Genomic DNA, 26,731 nt, shown 5'->3' with positions numbered 1-26,731 from the left:
ACCGAAGATGATTGCATGCAATACAGTTGCTGAGTGCACAAATGTCCGTAGCGGAAAAAATCGCGCACGCTTAATCGCTCATAATAACGAATGCACCAGTGATAAGGCTCACTGTAACCGGAGGATAATACACAGTTTAATCGAGGAATTTTGGAGGGACGGACAAAAACTGTCATTATAGCAGGATTCTCGTTATATGCTGTACTCGTTACAGCGGGCGTCCACTGTATTTGAGATTTTGTATTTGATGGGGATCAGACACCGCGAAGGAAGAATTATGGACAATCTGTACAGAAATCAGTTTGCAGGGTTATGAATCGAGGGTGTTTGGAAAGAAGCAGCAATCCAGAAACGAGTGTGACAAGGCTGCATTTTGTCCACCCTCCTTTTCTATGTTTATATAGAACAGGCGTTAAGGAAATCAAAGAGGAATTTGGAAAGGGAATCACAATCCAAAGAGAAGGAATCAAGACACTGAGATTTGCTGATGATATTATTTTATCTGAGTCTGCAGAAGATCTGGAAAAACTGTTGAATGGTATGGAGAATGTTGTGAGGAGAGAGTACAAGATGAAAATAAATAATTCCAAAATGAAAGTAATTTAGTACGTTACAACAAAGTCTGTGATGTAGACAGTATTAGATCAGGGCAGGTTACCCGTTTTCTGGAAAAATAGGGAAAGCACTGGGAAATAAAAATGCAGAAAATATAGTTCGAGTGTTGTGTAGCGTATAATTCAGTTTTTCATATATTGATTAGATTAATTCAATCTTAACGATAAAAATGATTCCAGATCTTTACTTTGATAGGAAAGTTAAATGTTCGTATATAATAACTCTACCCCTTTAATTAGTAATTCCCTTGTTCTCATTAAACCAAATCTGAAATTATAATTATGTTGTAACGTAAAAGACAAGGACTCTTAACTTTGTACTGTTCTTTTTAAAATGCTCAGTTTTTTAAAACCTGTCCATGTAATTTACATAATGGAAAGGTGCTAATTATTATGCATGGCTCATAATTATTATGGATTTTGCCTTATTATTAAGGAAAAATGATTACAGAAAAGTAAAGTTATCACAGAAAAAATTGTACAAAGAGAGAAATGTGTCAATGGTGCTTCTTTTTATGCACACTAGTTGACCAGCGTACATATTCGAATGACACTTCCACCTGTAACAGGACTTGGGATCTTATTCCTGAGTTGTGATTAATGTAGTTCATTTTTGCTGATTGTAGTGTTTCTGGGATTACTGCTAACCCACTTCACAAATTGGCATTTCATAATAAGTTATAGCTTGTTTGGCTTACGATACATTTATTTCAAGTTCTTTGTGCCATTGTAAGTGTTCGTGCAAAATATGTTTCAAGTTGATGATTCCAGAGGATGATAAACATACTCAAGTGTCAGTCTTAAGTACCATGTCCCACAAAATGTAATGCTGGGAAAATGGGAATATCCCAGGGTAAACCCAGGGAAAAGACGAGGAAAACATATTTAGGTTACTAGCGGGCACCCTGTAGGAAATGAATTCTTAAATGAAGTATATGAATATTGTTACTTAGGTAGTAAAAAACTAACGATGGCAGAAGTAAGGAGGACATAAAATGAAGACTAGCACAGGCAACGAAGGCCTTTCTTAAGGAAAGAAATTTGCTTACTCGAACATTGGTACAGGAATCAGAAAGACGTTTTTAAGACTTTCGTCTGGAGGGTGGCAATGTATGGAAGTGAAACATGGACGGTAACTAGCTCTGAAAGAAATGGAATAGAAACTTTTGAAATGTGGTATTACAGAAAAATGCTGAAGATGACATGGGGAGATTGAATTACGAATGAAGAGATAGTGAATCAAATTGGTGAGAGGAGATTGATTTGGCTAAATTTGAATAGAAGGAGACAGAAAATGATAGGACACATCTTACGACACCCAGCACTTGTTCAGTTGGTTTTTGATGTAAATGAAGGCAGTAAGAACGGTAGGGGGTAGATGAAGGTATGAATATGACAGTCAGATTAGAGCAAATGTTTAATGTGGTAGTTATGTGGAAATTAAAACGAATTGGCAGAGAAACAGGGGGCTCAGAATTTGGGATGAAAACATCCAATAAATTATCAAAGACAAAGAGAAGGCCTACAGGGAGTACTTATGTACCAAAAAAAGATGAGGATGAAATAGAATACCACAGAAAGCGAGCTTTTGCAAAGAGAGAAGTGCGCAACTATCATAGGAGGAACTGGGAAGAATTTGTATTCCATTTAGAAAATGACATAACCATACCTCAACCACAGTCTTACAAAATTTTGAAAAATTGAAATAGGGAAACTAAAGACACACTCAGAATCAACACAATCTGCTGCAACACTTGGTCAAATTACTTTCAGAATTTATGGTCATGGAATGTCTCACCTATTCAGACACATCACTTAGACAGTCCACATGTCGAACACATTAGAGTGACAGAACTATTTGCAGTCCTGACAATACTAAAGTGCAATAAAACACCTGGGGAAGATGGCTTAAGTTTGGAGTTATCCAAATATTCATGCAAATTTTTCCAAGAAAGATTCACCCAGTTCCTAAGTTGAATTTGGAAAGGAGAAGACCCACTTGAAAACTGGAATAAAGCAATAGTATACCCATTTTCAAGAAAGGTGACAAAAATGACTGTGAAAACTACAGAGGCATATTTTATTAAATTCTGGTTATAAACTATATGCCAACTTCATTAAAAATAAACCATACAAACACTATGAGAACATTCTGGGAGAGGAACAATTTGGCTTCAGAAAGGGAAGATCTTGCTGCGATGGCTATTTCACAATGAAAATCCTTCGTGTAACCGGTCTTTAGCGGTTACACAATACACAGATGAGAAAAGAGGACAATAGGTTAAATTGCACGGCACTTTTAAATCCTAAATGTACAATAAACATCAGATGAACAGCGTCAGTACACACTAACATACATATCAGGTTGGGCAACATGACGACTATAGTAAAAGAAACGTGGAGCGGATCTGCGAAAACCTACCAGGGCCATAGAGATACGAAGTTTGCGGATTTACAGAAAAATCAATGGTGATCTCTTGATTCAAGATATTATTTTCCAAACTAAACATTGATGATATAGATGTTGATTCCCATAGGGAACCTGAAATATTTGTCCCAAACGAGTAAATTTATAATACCAGTATAAATGGTCCGTTATTGGACATTATAAATTTTCCAGCTAACTCATTCCTGGTTGCCAGCGTTTTGCCCCCGTGTGCTACGTTGGGTTCATCAGTTGGTACCTAACACACCCACCAAGATGCTCTTTTTTAGTAAATTCTGAACAAAATTCATCTATCCACCAATCCAGTTACACAATTTACAAAATATAAATTAGATGTACCTTGCCAAGAGCTTGCTATTAGGTCAACTGGAACACTTCACATAATGCAACCTCTAAAATACAATTTGGGAACACAAGATACAAATACAATCTTTATAATGGAAGTTGTTCTACCTAATATCACAGAACAATCTAGTGGTTACAAAAGTAGAAAAATAAAATTTACTATAATAATATTTTACTCCATAGAGGTTAGGTAACTAAATGGAATACGAATAAAATATTCTACCACAACACTCCACATCATACAGTAAACATTACTTTAAAAAGATTTACAAATAAAATATTCTACAATAACATTCCACATCATACAAAAAACAGTTAAAAGAGATTCTACACAGGTCTCACTTCTAAAAAACACAGGGAATTTAATGTAGAAACATACATTGTCTTTGTGGACTTCAAAAAAAATGCTTTTGACAAAGTATTCGCAATACCTTGCTTAATATTTTAATATCTGATCACACCCCACAACAGATGATACAGAACATAAATAACCTTTACAAACATAACTTGATTTCTGTAATGGTCAACGATAAATTATCATAGTGGAAAACAATAAACACAGGAGTAAGACAGTGTTGCGGTCTTTCCCCTCTCCTGTTCATAATCTATATGAATGCTCTCATACGAGAATTTAGAGAAGCAAGAAATGGTTCCATCTGCATTAACAGAAATCTACAGCTGGACACACTATTATCTGCAGGTGACTTAGTGCTGGTTGCCACCTCAGAAGATGACTTACGGCATTCAATGCATAACCTAAACCTAGCCTCAGAAAAGTACTCAATGGAAGTATTTCCTGAGGAAACTAAGATAATAGCTTTCTGTGGCAAGGAACCAGTAGGAAGTAAGATCTGCTTAAATAATAACATTCTGAAAAGAGTAAATGATTTTAAATACCTCGGTTACAACTGTCTTTCTTTGAAGAACTGAATATACCCCAGAAAATCTCCAAATTCAACAGATGTTTGGGAATCATCAATAAGTTTTAGACCATCAATTAGTTCAAAAACACACCCGTACAAGAATCTACAAAACGTTGGTAAGACCATTAGTGTGCTATGGAAGTGAAGCGATGAGAGAAGAATAATTACAACTGAAATGAAATACATGCAGCAAAGAGCAGGAGTCACAAAGTGGGAACACAGAAGAAATACAGAAGTGCTGAATGATCTTGAAAGCAGACCTGTATTGCAATACATGCATGAATACCGGAGAAATTGTCTAGAACACCTAAACAGGATGGGCCGAAGCAGGATCCCCAAAGCAGTCATAAAACTACTGCCCCGGTGGGAAGAGATCTCTGGGATGCCCCAGGAAGAGATAATGTGAAAATGCAAATCTTTTGTATTGACCGTAACAGTTCTTCTATAGGACTAAATACATGAAAGGATGATGATGATGATGATGATGATGATGATGATGATGATTATTATGATGACGATGTGGAAATGAAAAGGTTAGCACAGGTTAGAGTGGCATGAAGAACTGCATCAAATAATAATGCTATCGATTATTGACACGAATAGCAACATACTCGGATGCACTGAAGTAGTTCATGTACTTTAAGGTTTTCAAACCTCGTGTAAATACAACTTTCACTATATGGCTTGGGTTGTGTGTGGCTGAATTTTAAGTTGATGAATAATATTCCCATTGACAGAAGTGTTTTCAGTCTGTTGGTAACAGCTCTGTTCTTGGGGATGCATTTTTAACAGCAGTGACAAAATCTTGAAAATCATAGTGTTTGTTACCAATTCATTCCATGGATCTCTCTCTTCTATAATGAAACAAGACAGGAGCCATAACAATATGGCCTGGTTCAAAATGTTTTAGAATTATCTGGGAAAGAACAATCTTTTCTGAATTAATCATGTACAGTAAAAAAGTATATATTGACCAATTCTGGTTTTGTGCTGAACAGTTGTCGTGGGAAGGAGAAAATGGAGGAGGAAGTAGCTTCTGCAGCTATCAGGAAAAACAGGGCTGACCAGGAGGGGAGGGGATCAAATGAGGTGGGTAGGGTTGAGGGTCTGGTCATGGGGGATTCCATCCTTAGACACGTGGGGAAATTGTGTGGAGGAAAGGGAACCAGGGTAGAAATGTTATCCAGGAATTAGGTTGAGGCAGGTGTTGAGGAAAGTAGAAGAGAGGGAGGAGGGGAAGGAGAAGGTGGTAGTGTTTCACATTGGTACCAACAACGTAAGGCAAGCTGATATAAGTACCAACATAGTTGGAGATGTGTGGGATCTGGTAAATGCAGCACCGGTGAAGTTTTAGGGCCATTTTCTCCAAATCGAGTTAAACCTGGTATAAATTAAACACGTTTAACTTTAGTACGTAGTTTAAACTTGCGTCCATTTTCTCCACCAATTTCTGACACTCGTTTAGTTTAAGCGGGCGAGCTGTCGTTGGCGTTAACGTTGGCTGCACTGAAGGAATAGTCGAAGGCATGGTCGATTGGAATTGGCCAATCAGAGCCAAGTAATTCAATGACCGACATTTTTGTAATAATATCAGCTGTTTGTGGCGAATTAATGCTATCGTACGTAGTGAATAAAGAACAAATTCGGCGGGATATTAGCTTTACTGATAAATAAATTGTTAACATTTGTGCGAAGTGTTGTCATAATTTTACCTATTGCTGTCTACAATTTCTTGGAACGCACTTTTATTTCTTATTTTTCTCTGTCATGCTTTACCATAAACAAGTACCGTGAGCCTAATACGTGTCTTTTGATGTCTGTACTGTCTTACGGAACACACGGGAACGTTGAAATATTTAAATCCTGGTCTTTCAGCAATAGGCCTACGGTATTCCTTTCCTCAGAAAATCAACATTTATGTGAATTTCAAGTAAACAAAATTCCAAGCATGCTCGGGATCTATCTCCTATTAAAATCCATCGCCCTCGGCCGGGATCAATCTCACAAACCTTGAATCCAGCAGACAGACCACTAAGGATGTATTATTTTGAGATGCATTACTTGATTCCATATTCGTTTATAACATAACCAAGTTCGCGATATGTCGTACTGTATGCATAATACTCTTCTCCCTATAGCATTAATATTTCTATTGCTGGTATGCTGGCAATAGTTATGATTCTTAACTATAATTTATTCTATTACAAGTTTACTAGCAAGCATGAAACACTTTATTGTTTTTCTGATCCTATAAATACATAATCTAGCGATTAGAAATTGTATACCACAGCCTCTCCTACCGTGCCAGTCAACATTCTGATGGCAAAATTATTTTCGACAAACTGGATTCGAACCGTCTAGTCACAGATTCGGACGATGCTGACCTAATGCTTTAGCGACCAGAGCCACCAGGCACCTCATGAAGAGCGGACGTATTACACGACATATGTAGGAATATTTTTATGCTTCACATTACAGTATTCATATCACCAACAGCATTTTACAGTATATAATATTATAAGGAGACTGCAATTTAAGGTCTGTGGTCCCCGTTGTTAATAAGAAAAATGCCTGATGCATCATATCATAAAGCAACCAGAATCATTGCTTCTAGCGAAATAGCATTATTTCGTGCAGTTGGCGTTTTAAATGAATCATTCTTCGATACTAGACAATCCTTGCTATTCGCTTATGAATTATAAATCTATGAAATGAAAAAAACTCCGTTACATCCGATTTTCCAAGATTGTAAACTTTTGTTGGAATGCGGCTTCTTAACCTCACTTGCACATCAAAATTATTTCCTATGTAACCAAACACTTCAGTAAATTCTCTCATTTTTCTGATGCTAATACTAGGTTATAATTTTAGTACGTTTTCTATTAAAGTGCTACAGTATTGGTAGTCAAAACTAACCCTTCTACTAGGAAAATCACAGATACGTTAATAAAATGTCAAGAAGGTTGAATATAAACAGCAGTTTAAACCAACAGTATAGTAGGTTTAACTTTGAACCAGGTTTAAACTTGATACAAAGTTTAAACCAATATGGGGAAAATGAATGTTAGGTTAAACTCAGACTTAAACCAGATTAAAATAAACCTAGTTTAAACTCATTTGGGGAAAACGGCCCTAAGAAAGTGGAGATTGTTATTAGTGGAATACTGTGTAGGAGGGATACTGACTGGAGGTTGATTGGGGATTTAAATGAGACTATGCACTGGGTATGTGGGAAACTGGGAGTGGAATTTCTAGATCCTAATGGGTGGGTAGGAGATAGGGATCTACGCTCAGATGGCCTTCACTTAAACGACAGTGGTACGTATAAGTTAGGAAATTTGTTTGGAAGGGTAATAGGGAGGTACATTCAGGGAAACGGGGTGGCCTAGGGAGCAGTGATAAGGGAACAGGGAACTGGATATCAAGTAGGGATGGCATAAAATTGTTAGTGTTGAACTGTAGAAGTATTGTAAAGAAAGGAATAGAATTAAGTAATTTAATAGATATATATTTACCAGATATTGTAATAGGAGTTGAATCATGGATGAGAAATGATATAATGGATGCAGAAATGTTCTCATGGCACTGGAGAGTGTATCGTAGAGATAGGATAGGAATGGTGGGAGGGGGAGTATTCATTCTGGTGAAAGAAGAATTTGTAAGCTACGAAAGAGTTAAAGATACATGAAATTCTAGGTGTAAGGCTCATTTTTAAAGATAATAGGCAACTTGATATATTTGGAGTGTACAGACGGGGAAAGGGTAGCAACGACATGGATTCAAAATTATTTGATAGGATAGTCGGCTATGTGGGAAACGACATGGAAAGAAATGTGATTGTAGCGGGAGATCTGAATTTGCCAGATGACAATTGGGAAGGAAGTGTGAACGACAGGAAGCATGACCAACAAATGGCAAGTAAGTTAATATGGGAAGGACAGCTGATTCAGAAAGTGATGGAACCAACCAGAGGTGAAAATATCCTGGATGTGGTGCTGATAAAACCAGATGGGCTCTATAGGGAAACTGAAGTAATAGGTGGTATTAGTGATCATGACGCTGTTTTTGTCGTAGTTAAAAAATGTGATAGAAAGGAAGGTCTTAAAAGTAGGACTGTTAGGCAGTACCATATTGCTGATAAAGCAGGCATGAGGCAGTTTCTAAAAGTAACTATGATCAGTGGAAAACGGTAAATAAAAATGTAAACAGACTCTGGGATGGGTTTAAAGAAATTGTTTAGGTATGCGAAAACAGGTTTGTACCTATAAAGGTGGTAAGGAATGGTAAAGACCTAACCTATTGTAATAGAGAAATAAAGAGACTAAGAAGGAGGTGCAGACTGGAAAGAAATAAAGTTAGAAATGGCTGTGGAAGTAAGGAGAAATTGAAGGAACTTACTAGAAAATTGAATCTAGCAAAGAAGGCAGCTAAGGATAACACGATGGCAAGCATAATTGGCAGTCATACAAATTGTAGTGAAAAATGGAAGGGTATGTATAGGTATCTTAAAGCAGAAACGTGTTCCAAGAAGGACATTCCAGAAATAATTAATAAACAAGGGGAGTGTGTATGTGAGGATCTTCAAAAGTCAGAAGTATTCAGGCAGCAGTATGTAAAGATTGTTGGTTACACGGATAATGTTGAGATAGAGGAGGAGACTAAGGCCAAAGAAGTATTAAAATTTACATATGATAACAATGACATTTACAATAAGATACAAAAGTTGAAAACTAGAAAAGCGGCTGGAATTGATCAGATTTTTGGGGATATACTAAAGACAATGGGTTGGGATATAGTACCATATCTGAATTATTGTTTGTTCAGAAGAGCTATACCAGATGAATGGAGAGTTGCCATAGTAATCCCTGTGTATAAAGCAAAGGGTGATAGACATAAAGCTGAAAATTACAGGCCAGTAAGTTTGATGTGCATTGTATGTAAGCTTTGGGAAGGCATTCTTTCTGATTATATTAGACATGTTTGTGAAATTAATAACTGGTTCGATAGAAGGCAGTTCGGTTTTAGGAAAGGTTATTCCACCGAAGCTCAACTTGGAAGATTCCAGCAAGATATAGCAGATATCTTGGATTCTGGAGGTCAAATGGACTGTATCGCGATTGACCTGTCTAAAGCATTTGATAGGGTGGATCATGGGAGACTACTAGCAAAAATGAGTGCAATTGGACTAGACAAAATAGTGACTGAATGGGTTGCTATATTTCTAGAAAATAGATCTCAGAGAATTAGAGTAGGTGAAGCTTTATCTGACCCTGTAATAATTAAGAGGGGAATTCCTCAAGGCAGTATTATCGGACCTTTATGTTTTCTTATATATATAAATGATATGAGTAAAGGAGTGGAATCGGAAGTAAGGCTTTTTGTGGATGATGTTATTCTCTATAGAGTGATAAATAAGTTACAAGATTGTGAGCAACTGCAGCGTGACCTCGAAAATGTTGTGAGATGGACAGCAGGCAATGGTATGTTGATAAACGGGGTTAAAAGTCAGGTTGTGAATTTCACAAATAGGAAGAGTCCTCTCAGTTTTAATTACTGCGTTGATGGGGTGAACGTTCCTTTTGGGGATCATTGTAAGTAACTAGGTGTTAATATAAAGAAAGATCTTCATTGGGGTAATCACATAAATGGGATTGTAAATAAAGGGTACAGATCTCTGCACATGGTTATGAGGGTGTTTAGGGGTTGTAGTAAAAATGTAAAGGAGAGGGCATATAAGTCTCTGGTAAGACCCCAACTAGAGTTTGGTTCCAGTGTATGGGACTTTCACCAGAATTACCTGATTCAAGAACTGGAAAAAATCCAAAGAAAAGCAGCTAGATTTATTCTGGGTGATTTCCGACAGAAGAGTAGTGTTACAAAAATGTTGCAAAGTTTGGGTTGGGAAGAATTGAGAGAAAGAAGAAGAGCTGCTCGACTAAGTGGTATGTGATTAGAATATAACAGTAAGTTATTTATTAAACTGACCACCTAATCAATACAATAAGTCATTGTCTTGGATGATTTACATTGATCTATTAATTAAAAATGGTACATGTTTTGCCTGATATGAAGGCATCATCTGGCATTGTCTTAACCTGGGAATAAAAATAAGAATAAGCACCTGATTAACATATAATAAGATTAAATTAATTTAAAAAATCTTGAAGTGACTTAAACTAAAATTAACATTAAAAATAACAATGTGGTTTTAAATTTTTTTTTACCATGTGAAGAATTACAAAAGTGAAAGTATTAAAATTATTGACATTAAAAGGCTGCTATTACAAGTAAAATGGACATAGCAACAGACTGTGATGAACAAGTAGTAAGATTGAATAAAATTAAGTAGAGCGATTGGCGGTTACATTTAGACTCTGATGAAAATGACGATCAGTCATATTTATTAGAAAAGTAATGTTGAAGGTAGTCAAGAGATCACTATATTCCTTTCTAGGAGACAAAAGACGAAAGTCATAGGCGTATGGTAGAAATTTAGAACACATTGATGTGAAGATAAAAAGTTGTAGATGAAAGGTTGAAGAACAGTGTTAAAATTGTACCTCAGTGGACCATCTCAATATGAAGCGATGGTAAAATGTATCCAAGAATGTGAGTTTGTTGACAGTTGAATCATTTTGACGAGGTGAAGGTAACTTGTATGTTATGAATTAAGTGTATTGACAACTGTAGACTTCTTACTACAAGTGTTGTAGCTGTAGGTTTGTGTTGGAGGGGGAACTTCCAGGACTCCTGTGACCAAATGGCAGCACATTAACCATTTAGCTATGGAGCCAGACACAGAAGGAAAAAGTCTGTCATGTACAATGAAATTTTATAATTCCTTATTTAAAACTAGTTTCTTCATCATCATCATCATCATCATCATCATTCTCCATGTCCAATTTGATCTTGGATTGGGCCTTGGATTCTTGGTCTCCATCTCTTCCTGTCATTCCTCCATTCATTATTAAAGACATTTTGAAAGTTTGCCACACACTTCCTTAGGTTTTGTTCAATTTGTTCTCTCCATTGTTTTGTGGTTCTACCTCTTGGTCTTTTACCTCCAACTTCCTATTCAAGCATCGACTTTGGGATCCTCATTCGTAAGTCCTTCCATTCTTTTCCACGTGCCCATACCACCTCAGAATCGTTCATTCCTCTCTCAGTCTGCATGCACCTAATGTTTCTCAGATTACCATATTTCTTGTTCAGTCCTGTCCTGTCTTGGCCAACATACTTCCAAACATAAGAATTTTAAATGGAACCATGATTTTTTTTAAAAAAATAGATATTTTTTGTTTCCTCAATAAACTAAGCAACTTTTAATAAACTTTTTTTTAAAAAGATTTGTTGAGCAGTTATAGGATGTTTTCATTGAATTATACTGCAGTAGAAAAGGATACAAAATGAATTAGTAAAACATAAATCCCGAAGTGATAACATTTCATGTTCTTTTTTGGTTGTAAATGGTTTAAACATGACTTAGTTGTGAGTATCCCCACAAAAAAGTAGTTCAGGGGTGTTACATCAGGTGAGTGAGGTGGCCATGTGACCGGTCCAGCACGTCATATCTACCTATCACCAAATTTTTCGTTTAACTGTTGTCATGTTTTCCAAGAGGGGGGATAATTCGTGTTTGACAAAATGATGGCATGATTCAGTGGTAACTGTGTCTTCAAAGAGGTAAAGGTTATCAAGAATCCCACACCATACATTCAGTTACCAATAATGCTAAAAAGGCATAATTCCCATCCATTTAGTGTCTTCAGTTACCCATTAATGCATATTATGCTTATTAACATGTCTTATTGAGAATGTTGCTTCATCTCAAAATATATGTTTCCCAAGAATGAGCCAATCTCAACAGTAGCATTATGTAAACACTCACAAAAACAACTCTAACATTAAAATCTCTCTGTGTGAGGTCTCTATGTAAACACATATGATACGGATTGTAATATTACTGCTTTAGGATCTGCTGTACTGAAGTGAGGCAAATCCCACTGTCTTTGGCCACTTCACACATGGATCTTGCAGGCCAGAAGGGGTGAGGTTTCCCTACAGCTACATCTACAGGGAGAACCAACAACTGTGGGAGGAGGAGTTCTCCCTTAGCAGGTTTGATGAAACCAGTGTGTAGGTAATGACACACAAATTTATCACAATGCTGCTGCCATGCAGATTGGATACAGGACTATCAAAGGCTAAGGGAGTTTACCCTGACTAAAAAACCTTACCTTGTGTAAGGCCCAACAAGCCAGCAAGAGGAGAAAAAACTGACAAATTACTTTCAACAGTAAAATGAGCCTTGTATGTAAACAGGAACCAAGGCATAGACCTCCTTCTATGTATAATTTTGTTAAGGATGACTGTGATAAGCTCAAAGTTAATGGAATTAGAGAAGAAACTTCCGGGAAAACATATTCAAAGTAGCAACATTAAATACCGTAACCGTGGCGCTAAATGTGAGGAACTTGTAGATCTCATGGAAAGAAGAAAGATTGAGGTCCTTGGACTGAGTAAAACAAAGTGGAAAGGGAAAGGAAATAAATTGCTGCAGAAAGGGTACAAACTCTACTGACATGTAATAATAAAAAACAAGGAATAGTGTAGCATTCTTAATCAGCAAGAACATCAATGCTATAGGTGATATAGAAAATGTTAATGAACAAACTATTAATGTACAACTGAAAATCAACAAGCACCCTGACCGTTGTTCAGGTTTACACTCCACAGACTGGTGTAGTCAAGAAGAGAAACATGACTTTCTTCAAGAATTAAAGGACCACTTTGAACAAGATAATGCTCATGTTATGGGAGATATGAATGCTCAGGTGGAAACTGTAAAGACAGTGTATGAAGCAGTGTTCGGTCCTCGTGGATGTGGAAGTAGGAATCATGAGGGTGAATGTCTCCTTGACTTCTGCATACAAAACAAGCTGATAATCAAAAACACCTGGTTCAAAAAGCGGTTGAGTCACAAGCTCTCGAGGTACAATTGGAATGTAGAGCAGACAGGGAGGCTGGAACATTTATTACAGATGTGGAAGTGCTGCCAGGAAAAAGTTTAGGTTGTGACCACAGCTTGTTAGTAACCACCTTAGGAAACATCATGTTTAAAAAAAAAAAAAAAAAAAAAAAAAAAAAAAAAAAAAAAACCTAGTCTAAACCAAGTATAAAAGTTTGGGGATTTGAAAAATCCAGAAAAGAGGTCTGATTACCAGAAGAAAATTAGAGACCAGCTGCTCAGATGTAAAGTAGGAACAGTTGAAGAAAAGTGGTTTGGATTTAAAAAAACTGTGATGGACAGTGCAGTCAGTATTGTTGGTAAAACAAGTAACAGAGTAAAAGAGAAAGAAACCCTATTGTGGAATAAAACTGTCCAAACAGCAATAAATGAGAGAAATGAAATGAAGAAACTAAGAGATAGAGAATGTCAGAAAGGTGTGACAAGGAATGAAGAGAAGTTATAAGAACTCGGTCAGCTGTACAGAGACCTGAAACTTTAAGCGAATCATTGTGAATGAGAAAGAGAAAGCATGGACTGAATTCACACAAAAATTAGAAGAGAACAGCAAGGACAACAAGAAACTATTATAACAAGTCGTGAGAAGTAAGAAAAGCAACTATGAAGGAATAAAGGACCTGGAGAAAGAAGTTTGAAACATCTCTAGGAATGACTAAGAGATGAGCGGGAACAGTATTTTGAAAAGTTATATAATAGTGAAAATTTAAATATCAAGCTACATCAGAACAGTGTGAAAGAAAATATTCAAAATGTGGAACCTCCTATAACATGGATGGAAGTGGAAAATGCCCTAAAAACATGAGTAAATCCAAGGCAAAAGGCATTGATAAGGTAAGCAGTGACATGGTCAAGCCTGCTGGGGTGCGAAGTTTGCAGTGGTTGTTTAGCGTCCTAAACACCATTTGGAAGGAAGGAAAACTACCTGAAGTGTGGACTAAAGAAGTCATCTTCCATCTACTTAAGAAAGGAGACAGACGGAAACCTAGCAACTACATGGGCATCGTTCTTCTATCTCATGGACTCAAAATAATGGAACGAATTATAGAACAGAGATTAAGAACCAACATTGAACCACAGCTTGAAGAGGAGCAGTATGGTTTTAGAAGGAGTAGGTCAACAACAGATCTAATATTTTCTGTAAGGATGATAATGGAGAAGCACTGAGAAAAATGGAAAGGTGTCATCCTTATTTTCCTAGATATTGAGAAGGCCTATGATGGTGTTCAGAGACAAAGAAAATCTGGAAATTCCTTGAGCATAGATGTATACCATGTGCTTTAAATAATAAAGTAAAAATGCTGTATGACCATTGCCAGAGTTGTGTTCAAGCTTAGCCTGCAAGGAATACAAAACCTGCTCACTCGCAGTGCTCTCTTCAGAAACAGTGTCCGCCTGGCAGTGCGCGTCTTGACCACTGCAGCACTAGTATACCACCTCACGTCAGCACTCGCTAGCATTGCTAACGGGAGTTAAAACTAGCAGGAATTTACCCCTACACTGTACTTCCTGTATATCATATACATTACTGAGCAGAATGAAGTAGAATAATAAATGTTCACCTTTTACTCCTAGGAGTTCAATTCAGCTGTGGATTTTCATTTTAGATAACACACATAACTGTCGAAATTTATGTCCGGCATTTTAAAATGGTATATATGGTCTGCACTAGATATTTTTACTACCGCACCTTAGATTTTCAGTGAAAAGGAAAGACTTTTTAACCATTTTACTTGATATTTTCTTCTCATAAATTGTTTTTCTTCTCAAGAAGTATTCTCGGCGATACTCATCTGTCATACCATTAGCGTGGTTAGTGACAGAGGGGCACAGAAACTTCTGCAGTATTATTCTGCTTAGTTCCTCAGGATCATCACTTTTCCCACACTGTAGAATAGGATTTTTAGCAACATGTGGCAACAGTATTTCGGTTAATGTTTGTGCTATTTTTGTACTGCCCAGCGTTACTGACATAATTTCATCCGTTACTTGCCCCAGTTTCATTAGGAGTGAAACAAAACTTGGCTTTGGATACCTGAGGCCACCTCTGTCTTTGATTTTTATTAATGACGTTAGTAGAGATGAATTCTGGATACTATTAATTTTATCAACACACTCTTGACATGGCATGTGGTCTTCAACAACTCATACCAAATACCCTCCAATATGCCATTGCAGCACTTGACATAGAAACACAGGGTGCTCCTTCGTCTTCCTTTTTGATTCTTTCCAGTTATGTTTGAAAATTTCTTGCTAACTCAGGATTCGTTGCTGTCGGTTCATCCGCGTGTGTGATTTGTTCACTAACTAGTAGTTGCAGAAGTTGGAAAAGATACCTTTTATGTATTTTGTTCTGAAAAATAAGAACAAAACCATTTAGAAGCTTATAGGAGACCATTTATTCCTTTTCTGGTTATTTTTTCAAGAAAAACTGAAAGGTAAAAAGGAACTACTTATATATTATGTCACTTTACATTCCACAACTATTCCCCTCTTCCTCCTGCATAGACGAGCACATTAACTTACGCTCTGTGATAAGAATGAGCAGCTGCACTCTTCGAATGTTCTAAGGTTCAAATCACAGTTTCGACACTGGCAATTCTCAATGTGAATTTCATGTAGAGTATATACCACGGGAATAATGAAAGTATGAGAGAACCTTCAAGTCCTGGGGTACCTACTCCAATATTTGTGCCAAATACGATGGCCATGACACCCAAGGAGTCTGGCATTACTTATACCTTCCCAAATAATATGGTAATGTTGACGAATCATTTAACTACTATATATTTTAATTCCTCCCCTGATGAAGGCACTGTCTTTCGGGCCAGGAGATTTATATCGAAGATAATATTATTAGCATCAGAACAGGAGCAATGATAATAAGTAACCTCATTTCTGCCATCACATGGTCTGCATATTTACTGTACCATTTCTGCGTGTTGCTTTAATCCATAATTCCCTAGTTGACTCTTGGCAAGGGAATTAATGGAAACTAGTTCCAGGAACTTTATTTCTAGAGCCTTGTTTACAAAACGGTACGCAGCAGTACACCATTGTAATATAATTGGATTATTTTAAAAATACATCACCAGTAAGCATACAACGTGTAAAAATACCGCCAACAGAGGTGTTCATGTGAGGTTGAATTGCAGCGCCTCTAGCAGCAAATATAGCATCCACAGGGCAGACAGCTATGAGTGGCTATTGGGCAGACTTTGTATTCCTTGTAGGCTAAGGTTCAAGTAAGGGATGGATATGCAGAGTGGTTTGAGATTAGGCAGGGTGTACAATGATGCAGTGCATTATCCCCCACTTTTATTCATCATTGTTCGTTCGTAATCTGTTTTCCCTCCAGGGTCGGTTTTTCCCTCAGGCTCAGCGAGGGATCCCACCTCTACCGCCTCAAGGGCAGTGCACTGGAGCTTCAGACTCTGGGTCTGGGGATACAACTGGGGAGGATGGTCAGTACCTCGCCCAATTCATCATTGTAATGGATGAAATAATGTAAAGAGTTATGAAACTGAACAAAATTCTGAGTTTAAAGCTCTTGCTTTTGCATATGATGTGGTGATATGGGTTGATAGTGAGGCTGAAGTACAACTGAAGTTGAATGACTGGAATACTACTGTATATTCAGACAATTTGGTCTCAAGATAAGCAAGTCCAAAATGACAGTGTTGCCTGTTAGTCGACAGAACATCTGTACTAATAGATGGAGCCAAGTTGGAACAAGTCCATCAGTTCCGTTATTTTGGCAGTTTAGTTACTACAGATAGGTGACCATCTGCAGAAATCACTAGTAGAGAACAGAATGAAACACAGTTTTATCATCTTGTGAGAAAACTTCTTTGGGATATGCAAGTTCCATTAACATCAAAATTAGTACTCTACAGGAGTTTTCTTGTACCAGTTACCACATACAGTCTAGAAACCTGCTTCCAAACCAATAATATATCAGCAAACTACAAGCAATGGATATGAAGTTCTTAAGAACTATGAATCAGAACACGAGAAGAGACAAAACAAGCAACAGCAAGATAAGCCATCTTGTCCAAGTGAAAAAGTCCCTTAGTGAGATCTGTGTCGAAGCCAGTCTGAAATGGTTTGGTCCTCTCAAAAGAATGGACACACAAAGACAGCTAGAGTGTGGTTTGAGGAGGAAATCGAAGGCAAAAGATGAAGAGGTTGGCTAAGGAGAAGATTATTATTGTTTCCAAATACATCGCAACAGGAACATATCCTGGTGGCTATGATCACTGGATGAATTGATCAAATTAGAATTGATGTAGCTGGATGAGGTCTGAATTTGCAACAGATTATGGAAGAAAACCTCTACGTGGACAGAACTAAATGGAGAGCATTCATTCACCACACCCAAGAAACTGAAGCTGGTTCAAAAGGAAGAGAAGATAACAGCTGCGCCCATCTTCTATTTACATACGCAAATATGGTATGTGTTTGTGTTTGTGCTAGACCAGTCTACATTATTATTCTTGATGCCCACGGTAGAGTTGGGCACAATGAGCACCGAGGAATAAATAACCGAAAAACACAAGTCATACACACGCAGAAAGAAATTTAAAAAAATTAAAAAATAAAAAATCAATGGAAGCTCCAATCAACCAGAGGTAACGAGGCGATATATAAATATTTCTAAGTTCCCATGGTGGGAATTGGATATTTTTCCACCAATAGAGCATATCGAAATCAGATAAAAAATTAGATGTACGGCTTTTCAGGCGTTTGCTCTATTAACCAGCGTTTCGTCTTAGGTCTGCCACTAGACTCATCATAGTGGGATGTGTCAGACCCTACCCACTGACGCTGGGGTGTATGCAGGTGAACTTACCAGAAGCCTATTTAAGAGGCACAGTCTGATAACTGCATAGGGAGATAAAATTCGGAATTGCTCGGCGGGCATTAATTCCATTGTGAAGTTTTATCTCCCATATGCAGTTATCAGGCTGTGCCTCTTAAATAGGCTTCTGATAAGTACACCTGCATACACCCCAGCATCAGTGGGTAGGGTTTGACACATCCCACTCTGATGAGTCTAGTGGCAGACCTAAGACGAAATGCTGGTTAATAGAGCAAACGCCTGAAAAGCCATATATCTAATTTTTGATCTGATATAAATATTTACCTATCATAGTTCGCGTGGACTGGGTCGAAAATGACCAGAAACAAAAGTCATGAACTGATCTCGAGCCTATTAAATCAAAAGGGTGAGATTTAAAAAGCCGCCCCTCCTACTCATTCAATAATAACACCAAGTGGGAAATACAGAGTTCATTAAATAAACTTAAGGAAACCAAAGTAATGTCATTGGCCTCACGAAAACCAGAAACAAATAAAATAATGAATGAAAACAGGCCTTGTGAGATCAGTACATAGGCCTATAAACCTTTTCACTACCACCATAGCGTTGTGTCTACCCAAAATAGGGTCCAGTCAACAGGTTCAATCCTTATAAATAAAAATATACAGAACATAGGGAAAGATATGTTACCTTAAGAACAAAATATCCTTGTTGCATTACGCAGCCCTTGGCCCAAAGCAATATATCATTGTGATATAAATTTCAACAGGGCACGACATAACTAGGCAATATGATATGCGTCCTACATATCTCACATTCAAACACTCACAGAATAGGTTAAGTGGGTCTAACAAACAGGGAATGCATAACAGAGAATTTCAACAGTCAGAAAAAAAAAAAATTGTAGAAGTATGGTTCATAAATAATGTTTTACGCGGATATGCAAAGCCAAACCCACGCAAGATCGGAGGCCCAATTCACATCATCAATACATCTCTCATATACAACTCAAATGCAAACACAGCTCCAGCCTACCATGTACTTGCTTTTCCGATACACAACCACATAGTGGGGACATCAGCTAGCAAATTAGTTCATGAATAATAAAATAGAGGCCTCCACAATATGAACCACAGAATAAAGTTGACGTAACACACTTCCCAGGTTAAACAGAGCTCATTCACTCAATGATAGTAAGACACAGATCAATGTACCGAGTTGTAACACCGAGAAAAACATAGCTAATATAAATAATGTTCCATGGACAACAACAGAACAAAGATGGGCCACAAAATAAAAAGATACGGAGAGTAAAGAAATAGTAGCCAAGCATAATGCCATGTGGTGATATAAAACAGACTTGGACCAGGAGGCCAACCCTAAAAAAAGGGGGGGGGGGGGGATAATGAATGGTGGAAGAACTATGAAAATAATAGTTAAAAGTACCTGAATCAGGCCATTCATATAAGTGCAGTAAAGCACGTTAGAATCCTCTGAGAACAGTGATCACATCATAAATAGTTTGAAATAACGCTTGTAAAAACAAGCCTCGAGAAACATCATGTCACTCTCCATTACCCTTCACCAAGATAAAAACTGAGAAGGAGAGCCATGGAAAAGCCAGACAGACAAGATCAGGAAACATAATGTAGTGAAATCACAGGACCACACAGGCGAAATCTTTGTTCTCCTTGGGCTAAGTTTGCATGTACAATTAGAAGTCAAAGTTGGCCATGATAGCATTGTCAGTGAGTACACATTTGTATCAGAAAGCAAAAAGTTGTTTAGAAAATCAAACCAGATAAAGTTAGAGCAGGCCAGGTATGCCACACAGCTCAGCAATTAATTTTAGGAAAAAAAAATTTTTTTCTGAAAGTTTCTTAGTTTATTGAGGGGAACCAGAATATCAGAAGGTTTTATCATGGTTCCATTTAAGATTCTTAAGTTGCCTCATCGGCATATCATGAGAGATCCTGGGAAAACATTGCCCGTTTCACAGTTTGGAAGGTCCCTCCACCAATAACAAATTGGAAGACAAAGTATTTGGTTTCATCTATTCATTAAAAAAAATATTTATTTGTAACACTTAATCAGAGCCACACTGTTTATACAGCCATTTGAACATCAACAGAGAAGGTTCTGTTGTAATTTCCCTTTTTAATAATTTAATTATATTCCAGGAAGAGCACTTACTATTATCTCTCCTAACTGTATTTTCAGTCCTCATAAAACCTGGTATTCTTTGTTATTAGATTCTTTGGTTCTTTGATCAAATCTGAAGAGACAGGGTAAAACAGAAGTGTAATGGGAAGTATAAAAACAATCCAATGTATTAATTCACGATTTTTTATTGAAACATTTCATCATTTCTTTTAGCTTCAGCTCCAGCTCCCCTTCATAATTCTTCTACTGAAGTACAGTGGGCATTTCTCCCAGGTGAAGAGCTTGATGATGTTTACTTATGCACCGCAGAGAATCCGAGTGTATTCTTTGTACGACTGGCAAAATGGGAAGAAAGGTAAGCATAATCAATTTTGTAAGTCCTCTTGAGTCTTTAAGAATACTACTACTACTACTACTACTACTACTACTACTACTACTACTACTACTACTACTACTACTACTACTACTACTAATACTATTACTACTACTACTACTATATAGTAGTACACAGTACTATATACTATAGTTACTATATAGTATATAGTAGTACACAGTACTATATACTACTACTATTCTTCTTCTTCTTCTTCTTCTTGCTAGGGGCTTTACGTCGCACCGACACAGATAGGTCTTATGGCGACGATTCGATAGGAAAGGCCTAGGAGTTGGAAGGAAGCGGCCGTGGCCTTAATTAAGGTACAGCCCAGCATTTGTCTGGTGTGAAAATGGGAAACCACGGAAAACCATCTTCAGGGCTGCCGATAGTGGGATTCGAACCTACTATCTCCCGGATGCAAGCTCACAGCCGCGTGCCTCTACACGCACGGCCAACTCGCCCGGTACTACTACTACTATTATAGTTACTATATAGTATATAGTAGTACACAGTACTATATAGTAGTAGTAGTTTTTCTACCTAAAGCTGTTTGTTAGAATTAATGTTTTGAATACACATCCTTAACATTATTTCTTATGTTGATATTAAAATGTATGCTGATGAGAAATGAATTAGATATGCCTGGTTAGTTGCACGTACCACCCTGTTTCACCCTGATGATGGCAGTGCCGCTTGACAGGGACTCCACAGGATACTGGATGTGAGAAGTCACACTGTTCCACAACCACTGCATAGCTCCCCGTAATGCACAGAGACTGTTCAGAGCAGGGTCAACGGTGTGCAAATCCCTCTCGACAGCATCCTAAATGTGCTGAATAGGATCGAGTTCAGGCAACCTTAGGAACCAGAGAAGCATCCTCATGCTCGTAGAGTGTTCATCAAACCAATCAACCACAGTTTGGAAGCGAGTGGACGGTACATTTCCTTGCTATATGTGCAGGTCTCTTGCAGTGTGCTGGAGTGGACACGGTCAGACAGCATCTTCTTTTATCATTCGTCGGTGAGACACGTCAGATATGCCACGGGTCTATTTCATCCCATGTGAAGAGTCCCCATACGATGCTACGGTCATCTCCAACCTGAACTGTACCCTGTTTATTTAAAGATAAAAATTTCATAATGTTCGGTATTGAACTGTATCACAATTAAATTGCAACAAGAAATAAAGTGGTTCTACCTATTCAATACAAGTAAATAAGAAATGTAGTGTTACATTCTTATTTGGTTAAAAGCCGTATCGGTTTCAACCACCAATCTGGGTCATCGTCTGACTATTAAAAATACAAGTAAAACAATAGGAAAACAAAACATTAAAGGGTAAGTCTTTCACAAAAGCAGTTCAAGAAGCAATATAGGACAATAGGGATTAGCACTGCGTAATTTTAAGTCATAAAATCCAGAAGTAGTCGAAGGTCAGTCACTTATATGTAGCAAGGTGCAAGTCCCTGAAGGGTAACAACACACACATTTCTTATTTACCTGTATTGAATACAATGCTAAAAAGATAATACGCGATAATTTCCGAGAGAACGTCTTCGTCTTATCACATAAGCGTAAAATTCACCACCGGCTGCAGTATCGTATACGCAATCCGCAAGAAATTCATCTTATAAACTAAGTCTATGTACTAACTATTACTATACATTATTATTCATAGAATTATAAAAATAATTTAAAATCATATTTATTAAATTAAGAAAATCAAACAAGAAATGAGAACTGTCATCTTCATGAACTTCCCTAACTGCTATTTGGAATATATAATTCATGAAATCCTACAATTAAGTCAGCGCTGGCTTACTACCTAAAATAACATAACATAAATTGGATTCTTCTGAAATGAAATCAAATGCAATAAATTGTCCAAATTATTCTTGAAAAATTAAATTAATCACACGTATACATTATTATGCCGCAATTATAACAACATTAAGAAAATTTTAGAGTTCCATTTCATAATTACACCTTCTTCATATAATGAAATCTGAGTCAGTTGGTATAGAATATCATTTCAGAAAATTAAACTGGGACGACTGACGTGCTAAGGTTTTATGACCCTATTGCCTCCTAATCCACTATTTCCTTATTAGTACTTTTTCATAAATATATAAAATAATCTATAATATTTATAATATTTCTATTTATAATATTTATAATATCTATAATATTTTGGCTCAATATGCTTTCCTTCGCCAAGTTCAAATTCCTACTGTGCAAGTCATTTGCCAAGTATCTGCAGTATAATACTTCGGTGCTATGTTTCATGTCAACACCACTATATATAACATCTCACTTATTTCACATTTCACATGTATTAAGAATATATCAGACAACTCACATGTCTCTACATTAACAGCAGTTTTTACTATCATATTACCTCCTAAATCTCATCTATAAATGAATATTCAAAATCCATACCTTATATCCAGTAGTTGCCGCGGTGTATTTCCTTCTTAATAATCGCATCGTCGAATTGAACCAATATCATTCATATTTTACGTTAATCTACCTCATGTATATCTTGAAATTACCACAACGCACATTTTAATACCTTAAATCATTTCATACAACTCCTTATTACCTTTTATAACCATCAAATAATCCAACCTCAACTTCCATATTAACTATTCTCAACTCTCATAACCTTTTTCATATAACTAGCAATTACTGAGATATACCCCTCTTTAATGCGCCTAACATTTCTTTTCATTACTCAATTCCATTCCAATATATACGATGCATAACCTTAAATACGTTAATTGTGCAGCTAATAATGTTGCTTTACAAGGAATAATCAATTTTAATTAATCTCCTTTCACGCGTGGTCCATCTGTGACGTAATCTTTAGATGAATAACTTCGTGAGATTTATCGATACTCTTTACCATATGACAACTTTAGCAATCAGCTGTTACATTATTTTCTTTCCGAATCGTATTCTCAACTACTTCATTGACTCACTTGTTCAAACATAGTCATCTGACGTGAGTTATATGTATAATTCAACACTATCTTAATGTAGCACAAGCATCTTAAATGTAATACACTTCACTGCATGGTTTCACTTGCACATTTAAGTATTTCATTTTAAAATATTAAAGTCTACAGCATATGCCAATAAAAAATTTAAGAATTATGTTACTACTTGCAAAACTTAGCTCGTCCTTCGCCTCATCCCACGTCAGTTGCTCTCGTTCGGCCTGTCACATGGCTGGTTCTACGGCCTCGGTCTGATGTTGGTCTGGACTCTTCCTCTCATCTCAGGTTGGTTTAGGTAGGCGATATCCTCCTCTCATCTCGGATAAGCTCATCTGGTTGGATGATACCTCCCTCCAGGTCGGTCCATCTGGATGCTTAGCAGAACATCATCATCTTCAAATAGCTGCCAATGAAATCAAGCATTTCTGAGAAGTAAATATTCATTTAAAGTTCTTGTTAGAATAATATCTCTTTCCAATTATTCTTTAGCTTTCTTCTACGTCGTAATCGGCTAACTCTCTAACGTAGTGTAAATTTTTTTATCTTGTTACGTGAAAATCTTCAAATTTAGATTATTTATTTTTTACAAATATTTCTTCTTCTTCTTCTTCTTCTTCTTTAAATTCTCCTCTAATGGAATGATTTCTTCTTATTTCTCTTCTCTTCTCGCAGCTTCCAAATTACGTTTCCAGCAGTATCGCTTGACTTGCGCCTTGGGTTTGCCAATATGCGTATTTGAATAAACTGCCGTTTATCTCAATGTATTTTATATTCTCCACAGTGTTTTTATGGGATGTTTTATTGTTTCCTTCTAGTTTAAACTAGTTTTCCCCAGGAATTTCTGCCTAAATATTGACAATCTTCGTACTTTTATGGAGCAACCGCAATTCACTTCTTGTCTTGACGATTTCAATTTTTCAAGTCAATTTTTATAATAATCCATTCTATTTTACTTGTGTTTTCTTTTTTTCTTTTCGAAATAATCCCTTTTAAACATCCCTTTTAAAGTCCGGCCAGTAATAGTTCCGAGCAATGTTGTAGAAAGTTTTTTGTTGCTATGGTTCATGGTGTGGGTTACTGTATCCACGTCCTAGTTCATGAACCATGGGCAACGGTTGAGTGGCCTTGTAAGTGGTCCTGAGAGTCGGGATACCAGTTGCTATTGAATGGGAGTGGGCATCTCGGACATATTCTGAATCGTGACCCTCCTTGTGCTCAGGCGGCTAGGACTATACAATTCACCGGTGGTCCATAACCCGTTAGAGGAGAGATCCTCACTTGGACTATGTGCAAGTAGGGTAGCATCCTGCTTCATGAATTTATCGAGCTCAGAATATTTTAAGCAAGCCTCGGACCTATGGGAGTAACGGAGTCCCACTCCCATTTGACAGGCGAGGGACTCCTTGGAAACAAGTTGGTGAACAAAATGGAATTTGATGGGGAGCTATCAATATTAATGGGGCTTATGGAAGAAAGAAAGTAGAACTGGCGGAGTCAGCAAAGAGGATGCATCTGGATGTGCTAGGAGTAAGTGATATTCAGGTAAAGGGTGATAACGAGGAAGAGATAGGAGATTATAAAGTGTACTTGATGGGTGTTAGAAAGAGAAGCGCGGAGTCTGGGGTAGGGCTCTTTATCAGGAATACCATTGCACGCAACATAGTTCCTGTTAGGCATGTAAATGAGCGAATGATGTGGGTAGATTTGTCAGTTGGAGGAATTAGGACTAGAATTGAGTCCGTGTATTCACCATGTGAGGGTGCAGATGAGGATGAAGTTGACAAGTTTTATGAAGCATTGAGTGACATCGTGGTCAGGGTCAACAGCAAGGATAGAATAGTGCTAATGGGCGATTTCAATGCGAGAGTTGGGAATAGAACTGAAGGATGCAAAAGGGTGATTGGTAAATGTGGGGAAGATATGGAAGCTAAATGGAATGGGAAGCGTTTGCTGGACTTCTGTGCTAGTATGGGTTTAGCTGTTATGAATACATTCTTCAAGCATAAGGCTATTCACCGCTACACATGGGAGGCTAGGGGTACCAAATCCATAATGGACTATATCTTGACCGACTTCGAATTCAGGAAATCTGTTGGGAATGTACGAGTTTTCCGGGGATTTTTTGATGATACAGACCACTGTCTGATCTGTAGTGAACTAAATATCTCTGTGGCTATGTTTGGTAGAGATAGTGAAATCTGTCTGCAAATGAATGAGGGTAGAAAATCCCAAGGACGAGGAAATTAGACAGAAGTACATGGATATGATTAGTGAGAAGTTTCGAACAGTAGACAGTAAGCAAGTTCAGGATATAGAAAGTGAATGGGTGGCATACAGGGATGCTGTAGTAGAATCAGCAAGTGAATGCCTGGGAACAACTGTGTGTAAAGATGGGAAATGGAGAACTTGGTGGAATGATGAAGTGAGAGCAGGTTGTAAACGTAAAAAGAAGGCTTATCAAAAGTGGCTCCAAACAAGGGCCGAGGCAGACAGGGATTTGTACATGGATGAAAGAAACAGATCAAAACAAGTAGTTGTTGAATCTAAAAAGAAGTCGTGGGAAGATTTTTGTAATAACCTGGAAAGGCTAGGTCAAGCAGCAGGGAAACCTTTCTGGACAATAATAAAGAATCTTAGGAAGGGAGGGAGAAAGGAAATGAACAGTGTTTTGAGTAATTCAGGTGAACTCATAATAGATCTCAGGGCATCACTGGAGAGGTGGAGGGAATATTTTGAACGTCTTCTCAATGTAAAAGAAAATCATCCTGGTGGTTTTCGAACAGCCAAGTTCATGGGGAGGAGGAAAATGATGTAATTACGCTTGAGGAAGTGGAAAGGATGGTAAATAAACTCCATTGTCATAAAGCAGCAGGAATAGATGAAATTACACCTGAAATGGTGAAATATAGTGGGAAGGCAGGAATGAAATGGCTTCATAGAGTAGTAAGACTAGCATGGAGTGTTGGTAAACTTCAGATTGGACAAAAGCAGTAACTGCACCTATCTATAGGCAAGGGA

At 37.4% G+C, this 26,731-nt stretch overlaps 1 protein-coding gene across 4 annotated transcripts in view; it reads left to right on the top strand.

Annotated features, from left to right (window-relative positions):
- The window catches only part of LOC136877431 (putative ATP-dependent RNA helicase TDRD12), an 821,384-nt gene that overhangs the window by 541,087 nt on the left and 253,566 nt on the right, over positions 1 to 26,731 (top strand). For all 4 annotated transcript variants that reach the window (XM_067151463.2, XM_067151464.2, XM_067151462.2 and 1 more), the window contains one exon: positions 20,552 to 20,693. In XM_067151463.2, the coding sequence (XP_067007564.2) occupies positions 20,552 to 20,693 (142 nt within the window). The remainder of the gene's footprint in view (positions 1 to 20,551; positions 20,694 to 26,731) is intronic.

Source organism: Anabrus simplex, chromosome 7, assembly GCF_040414725.1.
Source record: "Anabrus simplex isolate iqAnaSimp1 chromosome 7, ASM4041472v1, whole genome shotgun sequence".
Classification (NCBI taxonomy): domain Eukaryota; kingdom Metazoa; phylum Arthropoda; class Insecta; order Orthoptera; family Tettigoniidae; genus Anabrus; species Anabrus simplex.
Note: the sequence above shows the minus strand (reverse complement) of the source record. Positions and strands in the feature narration are given on the sequence as shown.